The sequence below is a fragment of the Sturnira hondurensis genome, unplaced genomic scaffold (genome assembly GCF_014824575.4).
Source record: "Sturnira hondurensis isolate 20B ecotype Veracruz unplaced genomic scaffold, ASM1482457v3 Scaffold0009812, whole genome shotgun sequence".
Lineage (NCBI taxonomy): Eukaryota > Metazoa > Chordata > Mammalia > Chiroptera > Phyllostomidae > Sturnira > Sturnira hondurensis.
Window position 1 is genome coordinate 593,765 of NW_028082443.1, and position 13,091 is coordinate 606,855.

A 13,091-nucleotide genomic window follows, 5' to 3' on the forward strand; every position below is an offset into this window, starting at 1 on the left:
ACATTTGTCTTAGGTGACCAGGGAAAATGGTTCCAGCCTGGCCGTGCAGTCCTGATTCCTCCACAGTACTCAGAGACCTTGCTCCTCCCACAGCCATTTAGTTAGTCTCTCCAAAATTTTTTTTGTGGGAATTTCTGTTCCCTGGAAGACCGCAGAAGACACCTGGAAGGATACTCTGCTCCAAAAGAGAACAATGTTGTGGGACCATGGAATGGTGAAATTGCACGAAGGTGGCAGAGGGCAGTGGAAGAAAATGGTGATGACATTGTGCAGTTATGTTTTAGGGGGACACTGGAAAGTGTGCCCATCTTTGCATCTCAGGGTAGAAAGCTAAGGAACCTTTCAGCCAGGCCTTTAATAGGATATGCGTTGCATCTGTCAGCCTCTGCTGCCATCTCGTGGTCATTCTGGGGAATGATGCCTATTGCAGGTCTGCAGGAAAAGTGGATATAGTGGATCATCTAGGAATGTGGAATCCAATGTTATTTAAAATATTTTATTTACTTACTTATTTTTTTAGATAGAGGGGAAGGGAAGGAGAAATAGTGGGAGAGAAACATCAGTGTGTGGTTGCCTCTCATGTGTCCCCTGCTGGGAACTGGCCTGCAACCCAGGCATGTGCCCTGACTGGGAATTGAACCGGTGACCCTTTGCTTCACAGGCCCATGCTCATTCCACTGAGCTAAACCAGCCAGGGCAGAATCCAATGTTATTTAAATGTGCATTTCATCACTTTTAAAAATAAATTTTAGTAACCCTTTGTTACTGATTTCTAGACTGACTGCAATTAGTGCCAACAAAAATCTTTACATAATTTCAGTTTTTTAAAAATATTTTTATTATGTCATTACAGTTGTCCCATTCCCCCCCTTCATTCCCCTCCACCTGCACACCCCTCCCCCACCATTCCCCCCCTTTCGTTCATGTCCATATGTCACAAGTTCTTTAGATTCTATATTTCCCATACTATTCTTACCCTCCCCCGTATTTTCTACCTACCGTCTATGCTACTTATTTTCTGTACCTTCTCTCCCTTTCTCCTCCTCCCACTCCCCTGATGCTAACCCTCCATGTGATCTTCATTTCTATGGCTCCGCTCCAGATCTACCTGTCCTCTTAGTTTGCTTTTGTATTAGGTGTGGTTGTTAATACTGTGAGTTTGTTGTCCTTCCACTGTTCATATTTTTTATCTTCTTTTTATTAGATAAGTCCCTTTAACATTTCATATAATAAGGGCTTGGTGATGATGAATTCCTTGAATTTGACCTTATCTGGGAAGCACTTTATCTGTCCTTCCATTCTAAATGAAAGCTTTGCTGGGTAGAGCAATCTTGGCTGTAGGTCTTTGGATTTCGTGACTTGGAATACTTCCTTCCAGCTCCTTCTTGCCTGTAAGGTCTCTTTTGAGAAATCCGCTGACAGCCTAATGGGAACTCCTTTGTAGGTGACTGTCCCCTTATCTCTTGCTGCTTCTAGGATTCTCTCCTTCATTTTAATCTTGGCTAATGTAATTATGATGTGGTTCGGTGTGTTCTTTCTTGGGTCCAACTTCTTTGGAACTCTCTAAGCTTCCTGGACTTCCTGGAAGTCTATTTCCTTTGCCAGATTGGGGTTCAAATAAGTTAATTATTTGTTCAAATAAGTTTTCCACTTGTGGCTGTTCCTCTTCCCCTTCTGGAGGTACCCCTATAATCCGGATGTTGGAATGTTTAAACATGTCCTGAAGGTTCCTAAGCCTCTCCTCATTTTTTAAAAATTCTTTTTTCTTCATTCTTTTCTGTTTGGTCATTTTTTTCCTTCTGGTCTACTCCCTTGATTTGAGTTCCAGTTTCCTTTCTATTATTATTGGTTTCCTGTGCATTTCCCTTCATTTCCATTAGTTTAGCCTTCATTTGTTCCTCTAATTTGTGACTAAAATCAACCAGTTCTGTGAGCATCTTGATCACCAGTGTTTTGAACTATGCATCTGATAGGTTGGATATTTCTTGGTCGCTTAGAGTTATCTGCTCTGGGGCTTTGAGTTCTTCTTGAGCCATCATGTTTTGGTCTGTTTGCGCCTGTTATGTATGAGGGGCGGAGCCCTAGGTGTTCACCAGGGCTGGGCTACCCAGGTCAATAAGTTGTGATGCTGTATGTGGGGGAGGGGTCAGAGAGGGGCAATGGCATTTGTTCCACTCTCTCTCAGATTTCTGTCCCCTCTGCTGCTTCCCAGAAGCAAATTGGACCCTTCTGGTGCTGGTTCCTGGGTGTGTGGGCTTGTGCACCCTCCAAGACCTTGTGGGTCTCTCCAACGAACTCTCCCAGCACCTCGACCCCAAAAGTCTTTCCAATTGGTGCTTTCAGGCTCTAATTCCTGTCGCTGGGGCCCTAGCCTGAGCGCTCTGTCTCACTGTTCAGTCCTTCGCTTGGTTTATCTGCGCTCAAATGTGTGACCACGGTCAGCCAGCCACCCTGTACCCTCACTGGTTCCACCCGTTGCCACTCCGCGCCTGGTATCTGCCAGCCACCGCTTGCACTCCTGGGTCAGTCCATCCATCTTTCCTGCCTGACCCTGCTCTGCTGCTGACTCCGCCCCTCTTACCAGTCTGACTGAATGGTTCGTTGTTGTCAGACTTCGGTACAGTTCAATATTCTGTGTTTTGGCTGTGTTTTTGTTACTAAAACTTTGTTGTCTTTAAACTTGGTTGTGTGAGGAGGGCCAGTGTTTCCACTTATGCCTCCATCTTGGCCGGAAGTTCCAATTTCAACTTTTTGAAGTTTGTGGAAACTTGCTTTACAATACAGTATGATCAGTGAAAAATGTTCCCAGAGTGCCTCTCTACTGCCATCTGGTGTTCATGTTGAGAAAACACCTTGGTGCAGATCAGAAGGAAATGTTGGGTACAGTGGATCATCCCTAAATGTTGAATCCAAGTTTGCTGCTCATGTTAAGTTTATTTTTTAAAGATTTTATTTATTTATTGTTAGAGGATTAGGAGAGGGAGAAAGAGAGGGAAACAAACACTGATGTGTTGATGTGTGTAAGATATACATGGATTGGTTTCCTCTCACACACTTCAAACTGAGAATCTGGCCTGCAACCCAGCCATGTGCCCTGACTGGCAGTCCAACTGTGAGTGTTTGGTTCTGAAGTCTGTGCTTAGTCTGCTCATCCACACCAGCCAGGGCTCATGTGAAGTTTTTTGTGTCTCTACGGGGTTTTGGGGGGTTTATTGGAAACAAGGGTGTAGGTTTGATTCCTGGCCAAGGCACATGCAAGACTCAAGCAATGGCTCTGACTGGGGTGGTTCAGTGGGCTGGGTATCTGCCTGCAAACCGAAAGGTCACCAGTTCCATTCCCAGTCAGACCACATGCCTGGATGTGAGGCAGGAGGGAACTGTGGAGGTGCTCCAGGGCTAAGAGAAAGGACATGGATACAGGACAGAGACCCTATACTAAGACCAGTTGTTCCTGCTTTCTGGAAAAGTTCTGAATCATGGTGAATAATTCAGCACCTGCACCTGCACAGAAGATGCTACATGACCCCTGCTTCATTATAATAGCATTATAATAAATCAGCATTGTGCAACCCCTTCCATGGTAGTCAGTCAAGGAAGAACATGGGAGACCACAGGCTCAGTAGCTTTAAACTAATATAACTACTTGTACATGGGCAATAAACCCCTGCCAAAACTAGCCAAGAAATGTGTCCCTGTAAGTATAGAATCCCTCCAGCCCCTGAGATAAATCTCTGCTTAGAGTCAGCCTGCTCCCATGTTCTGTGGAGTGTACTAGTGCTTAATAAAGCTGCTCTGTCTATCTGCTATAAACTGTCTTTGTTCTATCCTATTATTTGTTTGAGATCATCAAGAACCTGCCTACCTGTGCCCGGTTGTGACAGGTTGTGGGCCAGGTTGACAGTTGGGAGCATGTGAGAGGCAAATGAAAAATTTCCAAATGAAAAATAAATCAATAAATTTAAAAAACTAAACAAAACACAATTTCTATGTGGATCTGTATGTATTAATGGACCCTGTATTCTTTTCCATCAGTCTGTCTATTCATAGGGCATCAATCCACTTGTAAGTTGTACTTACTGTAGCTCCATAATACAATACACCTTTTAATTCTTCCTTATTTTAACAGGTAAACTTAAATTGAGCTTTAAAAATTTTTGCTGAGCCTTGGTCTATGTGGCTCAGGTTGCTGGAGCCTTGTCCTGTTAGGTAGGATAGAGAGCAAACTAAGGAAAGGAGGAGGAGGGAGACATGTCTCTCCCACTGACTCGGCCATCCTGAGCCTGATCTGATAATAGTGCCAGGTGTTCATAACATCACAAGAAACACCATGGTAGCACAGGAGGAGGGGATTCTATGTATTGTAATTCTATGTATTGTTCCCACTGTTTGGGAAAGAAAGCCTTGGAATTAAACCATGTGTTAATTCCAAGGTCTGGTTGGTAAATGAGAGGGTGTCCACAGTGCCCAAAGAAGAAGCCCACGAAACAACTTTGGTTACTTGCCTACCTCTGGTCACCATCTGTTTTACAAAGGGGTATCTAATGTTTACAGAAAGCCCATAAATAATTTTGGGAAACTGCCCCAGCTTCAACTGGCTTTTGTCATGTATTTGTTTTACAAGAGGAACAAATGGAGTCTGGAGTGAGATAAGGGTTCAGGCTAACAGACCCCCACACATACCTAAGTTTGGGTAGTCCCATCCCCTGGGGAGGCTGGCACCACCTTTACCTACCAATTGATATGTAACTTCAGCCCCATCTTGCCAACTACCTAATTCCTCAGGACCAAGGACCTGAGGCTCTTGCCACCCTTGCCCTTGCCTGTTGCCACCCTTACTTTGACCTGCCCAGAATCTATACCTCTCACCCCCACCTTGGCAAGGCCTGTTCTCTTCCATGAGAACATATCACTAGTAAACCCTGCTTGCTCACTAAAAGATTGGCTGATCTGTAATTCTTTACTGTGTCAGCAAAGAGAACTGAGTTTCTCCTATAACAATTCCATAAACCGAAAGATTGTAGTTCAAGCTCTAGTCAGGGCACAGGCCTAGGTTGCTGGTTTGGTCCCCAGTGGGGAGACGACCCTTTGATGTTTCTCTTTCACATTGATGTTTCTCTCCCTCCCTTCTCTTTTCTCTGAAATCAATAAGTATGTCCTCAGGTGAGGAATAAATTTTTTTTCCTGATATTTTAATCTAGATCATATTACACTTATAGATAACTGTGGGAAATTGAGATCATTATATATTTTTCTCTCTCAGAACATGTTGTTACTTTCCTTTTGTTCATGTGTCTTTTTGAAAAATTTTTTTTATTTACTTTAGAGAGGGGATGGGAAGGGGAAAGAGAGAGAGGGGAAAAAAAAACACCTGTTAGTTGCATCTCACACGCCCCCAACTGGGGACTGAACCCTCAACTCTGGCCCATGCTCAGACTGGTAATCTAGCTGGTGACCTTTAGATCTGCGGCACGGAGATCACCCTTCCAGGTCATGGGGGTGGGTGTCCCCCTTTGGTGAACCCACTCCAGCAGGAATGGGGTGGGTCATGCTTAGGTCTCCCTCATGCAGGAGAGGGTATGATGGGGTCCTCACTAAATGTTTGCCTTCTCTGTGTATTGAACTCAGCTCTGGTTGTAAGAAAAGTGTGACCTCTGAGAGCTGTTAGCACCCTTCCTTATGCTTATGCAGATGCAGATGTTTACCCTGTTCTCATCTTGAGTCTTGCTGGACTCCTACCCATTGGGTCCATGGGAATTTTGTGCTCCTGGGCCATTGTGGACATTATCTGGGAATGGGTGGCCGGAAATGACCAACATTGTGCACGTCTATTATCCCATCAGACTTCACAAACCAGTTCAAAGATACAATAAGTAATAATTTTGAGATGGTGTCAGTGGTGCATTAAACTCTGTGGGGCCCAGGTACAAGGAGAGTGCATGACAGAAGCGGCTGTGTTGCGGGCTTCATGAATGCCACATGCAGATTGGGTGCACCTGTCACAGGAGAAACTCAGTTCTTGCTAATGCAGTAAAAGATTACAGATCAGCAAGTGTATTACTGTGCAAGCAGGGTTTATTAGTGACACATTCTCATGGAAGAGGACAGGTCTTGCTGAGGGGGTGAAAAGTAAGAGCACCAGGCCCTTTGTCCAGAGGACTTACACAGTTGGTGGGATTGTGGTGGTGAATTTACATATTGGTTGGTGGGTAAAAGTGGTGCCAACTTCCAAGGGGATGGACTACCCAAACGTAGGTGTCTGTGTGGGTTGTTAGCCTGAAGCCTTATCTTGCTTCTGACCCCACATGGCCATCTTGTAAAGTAGATCCATGACAGGAGACAGTTTAAGTTGAGGCAGCTACCTGAAGTTAACGATGGGCTCTTTCTGTAAGCACTCGGGACCCTCTCATAAAAGATAGTGGACAGAGGTGAGGAATTAACCAGATTTGTTTTATGGGTCCTTTCCTTGAGTGCTGTAGACCCGCTTCCATCTTCTAGGCCGTGGGATGAATGGTTTGAAAGCCTTTCTTTCCCAGATAGTGGAAACAAGACCTAGAATTTCAACGTGTTAGCATGGTGTTTCTTGTGATGCCAGAACATCTGGCAATAGAACTGGACCAGACTCAGGACTGCTGAGTTAGTGGGTGACACGTCTTCCTCACCCTCCCTCCTCGGCTCACCGTCTATCCTGCCTAACACCCCAGTGCAGGCAGATGCTGTTTCAGTGTCAGTTCTCAGGCAGGGGTGGGTGAGGGTCTTGTGTCACAGGTCACTCTCAGCACCACCTGCCTGTGTTGAGGAGGCTCTGAGGGTGCCCAGGCTCAGTGAGAGGGTGGTAATCAGGAGGGAGGCACATCCCCAACCTCATGCTTCCTTCTCAGGGCAGCTGTCTATGTGGGGAAAGCTGTGGGGTCTGCTCAAATTTTGAATTTGGCTAAACACCCCTGTCCTATCTTCCTTTGTCCACCACTAAAGACCAGGAAGACATGGGCACTGAAGGCTGTTCAGTAGGGCCTACAATCTCAGCAGTCCTTTTGCCAGATTCTGTCTGTGCTGACTCAACTTTGAATGTCAAACCAAAAGGCTGGAGTTCCCATTTCACTGCACAGACTAGGAATCAGGCAGAGAGAAGTTGAGAATCTTGCCTTAGGTCACACAGCTGGAGAAAACAGAGCTGAGACTCACACTCACTATGGACTGGTATGGAATTTGTATGCTGTGTACCAGAAAATGCTGACCCTGAAAAGGCAGCAAGGAGAGTGAGGAAGACCAAGTGCCCAGACCGAGCAGCTCGTGTCCGTGTACAAGCATCCATCTGTCCCTGCCATTCACCTCAGAGGCTCCAGGGGTCGTAGGAAACCAGAAGAGCCAAGAGAAGCCAAGGGAGGAGGGGTAGGGAGCTGACTGGGAGAAAGGGCCCTTTCCAGGAGTCTGGGGAATTCCCTTCCTGGGTGAGTCTGTCTCAAATCCCTCTTTTTGAGGAGTAACGAAAGTAGACTGATTCCACATTTACAGGAGTTGAATTTCTGTGGCTGAGAATATGAGTTCTTTGTGGCTCTTTAGGAACCCTCTGCTTTCATTGATGGGGAACATGAGATGTGTATGGAGACAAAACGTTTTATTTTTATTTTATTTTATTTTATATTTTATTTATGTATTTATCTTTAGAGGGGAAGGAGAGAGGGAGAGAAACATCAATGTATGGTTGCCTTTCGTGCATCCCCTTCTGGGAGCTGGCCTGCAGGGAACTGGCCTGCAACCCAGGCATGTGCCCTGACTGGGAATCGAATCGTGATCCTCTGGTTCGCAGGCCTGTTTTCAATCCCAAAACGTTTTAGAATAGGTCAATAAACCATGAACGAGTTTGGTGCTGACATCCCCATATCACTATGGAACTGTTTGTCCACTTCATCTCTTGTAATGAAACTGGAGGGTTTGTTTAACCAGTTACTTCTCTACTAATTACAATCTTGGGGAGTAAGGGGCTGTGGACTTCCTATGGCTATTGCTTTGTGACTTAATGCTAATGACTCACTCACTCCAGCTGCAAACATGGGGCTTCTCTCCAGAGTGGGTCCGCTGGTGTCTGATGAGATTTGTCTTCTGTGCAAAGCCTCGCTCACACTCCCTGCAAACATAAGGCTTCTCCCCAGAGTGTGTCCTCTGATGTCTGATGAGATGTGACTGCTGTGTAAAGCCTCGCCCGCACTCCCCGCAAACATAGGGCTTCTCCCCAGAGTGTGTCCTCTGGTGTGCGGAGAGATTTGTCTTGTGTGTAAAGCCTCGCCCGCACTCCCTGCAAACATAGGGCTTCTCCCCAGAGTGTGTCCTCTGGTGTGTGATGAGATTTGTCTCCTGTGTAAAGCCTCGCCCACACTCCCTGCAAATATAGGGCTTCTCCCCAGAGTGTGTCCTCTCGTGTCTGATGAGATCTGACTTGCATCTAAAGCCTCGCCCGCACTCTCTGCAAACATTGGTCTTCTTCCGAGAGTGTGTCCTCTGGTGTGTGATGAGATGTGACCCATCATTTAAGTCTTGCCAACACCCTCCATGCTCGATTGTTACAATCCTTGACATTCCTACTTTCACAAAGAACTTGCCTGTGTCCTCTAGACTCTCTTTCTGGCCTCTGCTGGGCTCTTCCTCCATCATTCTCTCATACTCACTAGAGCTACTCGTTCCTTCTTTGGAAGGTTGAAAAAAGGGTCTTGAGATTCTGGTGTGACTGATCCTTTTAAGCAAAGGTTTGGACCTTCCTTTGACCTCTTGACCTTCAGCTTTATCATTCCAGCTGTGCATACTAGTATGTTGCTGCTGCTGATTCTGATCCTCTGGACAGGGTTCCTCTGCTTGGAGGTGTTTTCTTGCAGATGTTCCAGGGAGAATCTGAGAGGGATGATTGAGCTTCACGTGTTGGCTGAGGAAGTTCTGAGTGGAGAAGGCCAGAGAGCAGGAGGGACATGGGTCCACCTCTGGCTTTGGTTCCACTGAAAGAGAAAGGTTTGGTCAGGGAGATGTTGATGAGAATGCCTGGGCCGTATGACTAGTCTCCTGGTAAGACCTGCCCCATGAATCCTTCTCACTGTGGTGACAACACAACCTCTGTCTCCCACAGTATCCACTCGCTGACTATTTTCCAGTTTATTTTTATGCAGTGCACCTTCCTCAGAAACCCAGAAAGCCCACATCAAGGGTCTTTTCTAATATTGCCCAGACTGGGGACTTTTGGAGCATGAGAGGCCATTTCACTGCCTGTGTGGATGGAGCTGCAGTGACCTTTGCCATCTATAGGTATCTTCTAAGTCATGTTACAGAGGAAAACCACAGGCTCCAACTAGGAATTGTTTCTCTCAGTTTTCCGAAATAGTAAAATGAAATGTCCTTCCTCAAGCCTCACACCAAATATTTACGCTTCATCTCATTTAGTGTTAGACTACTTCAAATACACTAAGAAGACCTGTTTCAAAATATTTCAACCACATTTCTTACACACCTGACTCCTGTTCCTCTCTGGCCAGTCCACCATGCTCTCTCACTTGGAGATGAAGTAATATGAGGGGATTCCCCACTGGAGTTTATTTTCCAAAAATTAACAAAACATAATCTGAATAGAGAACACACCACTCTACAGCTGACGACTGCACACTTTCACTCAGGAAAGTCCCCAGTGTCTCAACTCGGATCACTGGCACTGCATCTCCGGGCTGCTAAGCATCTGCCTGATCTCCGTTCTTACCCTCTGTGCTGAGACGAGACCTGAGTGACCCTCAGCCAATTCGACTCCGCACCTCTTTTCTTCTCTGCACTAGCTGCTCCCTCTGCCTGGGATCCTCTGCCCACAGGTATTTTTGTAAATGTTGTCTCCTGAGAGAGCCCTTCCCAGACCACCTGCCACACACCTCCCCTCACACTGATCCCCAGGCACTTGTTTTAGACTAGTTTTCTCCAAAGCACTAACTGCTGTGTGGTGTTATGCACAGGCAACCATGTGTGCCTGCGTTTCCCTCCTTCCCTCGTCAGCTCCTCAAGAGCAGTGATTCTGATCCTCACATTAATCTGTATTTCCAGGTCCCAGGACACTGTGCACCACAGAGTAGGATCTCTCATGACAATTCACTAAAATGATGAACCAATGTGCCCTGCCTGAATGGTGTGGCTTGGTGGGTTGGGTGTTGTCTGAGAACTGAAAGGTTACAAGTTTGATTCCAGTCAGGGCACATGCCAGGGTTGTGGGCCAGTTGGGGGTGTGCCATAGACAACCGGTTAATGTTTCCCTTGCATATTGATTTTTCTTTCTCCTTCCTTTCCACTCTCTGTAAAAATAAATAAAATCTTGTTTAAAAAATTTTTATGTATTTATTTATTTTCAGAAAAGGGGGAAGGGAGGGAGGGAGAGGGAGAGAAACATCAATGTGTGGTTGCCTTTCACATGCCCCATACTGGGGATCTGGGCCAAAGCCCAGGAATATGCCCCTGTGGAAATCAAACTGGTGACCATTTAGTTCACAGGTCGGTGCTCCATCCTCTGAGCCACACCAGCCAGGACAAAATCTTTAAAAAATAATGAATGCTTACAAACAAAAATGTTTTATTTAGAAGTATGGAGGAAAATTAAGAAGAAATAACTATAAAAGTGGCAGAAAAACTGCGTTCGTTAGAGAACTGGTTGGTGCTTGAAAACCTTTCTTTTTTGCCTCTCAGACTTTCAGCACTATATGCAGTTATGTATTTTGTGTATGAAATATTTTAAAAATACAAATTGTAAAAATTTTGCTTAAGAGTCAAAGGCAGATGAATTTCTGAAGCATGTGATTTGAAACTTTACTGACTTTAGATTTTACTGTACTTAAGAGTTGGATCATAAATGTTTCTATGGAGAATTCTTTCCTTTCTTTCAGTTTTGAAGAACAGTGGTGCCCACCTCTTCCAGCCATGAGCTCTCTCTTCCACTTGCTGCCCCACTTGCTGCCCAGCTCCTGGCCATACTCGTCCCCGCACCAGACCAGTAGCTCACAGCCCGGCCTGATGACCTGGCAGGTCCGGTAGAAAATCTGCCCGTGGTATTGAAAGGCCACCAGGTTCTGCTCTTCATGATCCCGGGCGCAGTTCACATACCTGGGATTGAGGCAGATGAAGGGAAGAAAACCACAGTGATAAGTTCTCACTACCTGTTAGATCCATGACCAGTTCCTCACTGATTCTTAAGGCTCCTCACTGATTCTTAAGGCCCTCAGGCTCTGGTGTTGCCCACTGCCCCTAAAGCATCCAGGGAATCTTTGTTCAGTGTCTGAGCGTCTGCCAGCGTGTCATGTGAATTCCTACCTCCAAGTCCCGCTGGCAGTGTTCACCCTGCCTAATACCATTTTCTAACACCTACCATTTTCTAACACCCAGTTCTAAACTTAACCTCCACCATGATTGGCCATAGTATCCAGCGATATCTGGATTCTCCAAACTCTAAATCAAGTTGTCTCACACCACAAAATCTGGTGCTTGATCTTGGGCTCTGCTTCTAAATTAGCTAATTATCCAGTACTCAGCCCACGTCTGTTTTCTCCTGAGAGGCCTTTCTCCAACCCCCCTACCCTTTATTTAGGCTACCATTCACTTGCCTACCCAAGATTACCATAGAAAACTGGAGGTCTTTTTGTCTTAGTACAATAAAACAGAACAAGAGTAGTTGATTCACAATCTGTTATCCCTGATAAAAGAGAGCCCCTCTCAGGAAAGGGGCCCATGACCGTTCCTCTGCAGGACTCAGAGCCCAGCTCTAGTTAGAAGTAACGTCGGGATGGTTTTCTGCCCTCACAGGTTTAGGCAACCCTTGGTTTGTGCTATCTTGACACTGTGCATATCTTGGAAATTATAGTTAAATGTTTCTAAAAGCAATTGTTTTACATCTGTCTGTGAGAAGTCCTTCATAAGGACATAGGTTGTGTTATCTGTTTAAGTAATGTATTCCTTCATCTAAACTGGAATATACTAAGTGCTTAATTAATGTTCATTTGATAAATTAAAGTGTAATCCAGTGACCCCGGTGAATCTAGACTCCTCAAGGACCCTTCCAGTGCCCAGATTGTGTCTAGCAGAGAGCTTTATATTTTGAGGACATATGCTGTACTTTCTTCCTAAAAGTCTCCTGAAATAAAAGAACAGTGTATAGAGAAAAAGAGGGAAAAAAGGATTAAGGGAGACCATTGAGGGGGGCATGATGAGAGGAAAAGATATATGGACTTGTGGGGTGTGGGGGTGACTTTCCTCGCAAGTCACAGATGAGAGTAAACATGACTGAGACATGCTATGATCTGCTTGGGGAGGAGAAGTGGCTATTTTTCGCAGAGGAAAAAGGCCGTGAGCGGTGGCCAGTTTCTCAGGGGAAAAAGATGTTGAGCTCCCTCTTCCAGGGGCTTTTATTGGGTTGTAATACACAGGAATACAGGGCAGCAAGGATCAAACAGTAGATAACATTTCAAAGATATCTGAGGGCTTAGTATGAATCACAGTCTGTCAGGAACAGAGTTTTAGTGTTTCCTACTTGAACCTTAACATATGAATGAAAGCACTCTTAGCAGAGCAGATTTCACAGGTTTATCAGGAAGTCTTTGTGATGCCAGATTTTTCCTCAGGACACAAAGAGCTGCATCACTCCCCATCAGGTATTCAGGCTTAAGGGGATTAGAGCCAGGAAGCGCTTCTTCCAGAGAATATGAGGACTCAGGCTTTGTCAAAGCTGGGGGGTGATACTGCATTGCTCCCTGTTGAACCCCCCCCCCCATCTTCCATCAAGGCCTCCCACGTGATTGAGTCTGGCTTAGGTTGCCCCTTGCTGTGAGAAGTCTTACCCATCATTGACCTCCAACCAAGCTTTGGGGGCAGGGAGAGGAAACCGAGGCAGCGTTTGCTACCAGAGACAAGCTTTGTCTCCTGCGGCTCGCATTCCAGAGGTCATCCCTCTCCCTTAGCCACAAGGGATCGAGATACAATTCCTAGAACCAGGCAGAGTGGTCTACAACAGTGGGAGATGAGTGTCCCCTCTAGCAGGCAGAGACCTGTTGACCTCACCTCATCCAGTTGGCCCAGGATCTGTCCTTTCC

At 45.7% G+C, this 13,091-nt stretch overlaps 1 protein-coding gene across 1 annotated transcript; it reads right to left on the reverse strand.

Moving 5' to 3' along the window:
• Positions 1–2,081: 2,081 nt before the first annotated feature.
• Positions 2,082–13,091, reverse strand: LOC118995142 (histone-lysine N-methyltransferase PRDM9-like). The gene is made up of 4 exons (XM_037058084.1): positions 13,060–13,091; positions 10,919–11,112; positions 8,598–8,981; positions 2,082–2,128 (listed from the first exon to the last, which is right to left on the reverse strand). The coding sequence occupies exons 1-4, from the start codon at positions 13,062–13,064 to the stop codon at positions 2,082–2,084; spliced, it is 630 nt and encodes a 209-aa protein (XP_036913979.1). The 5' UTR covers positions 13,065–13,091.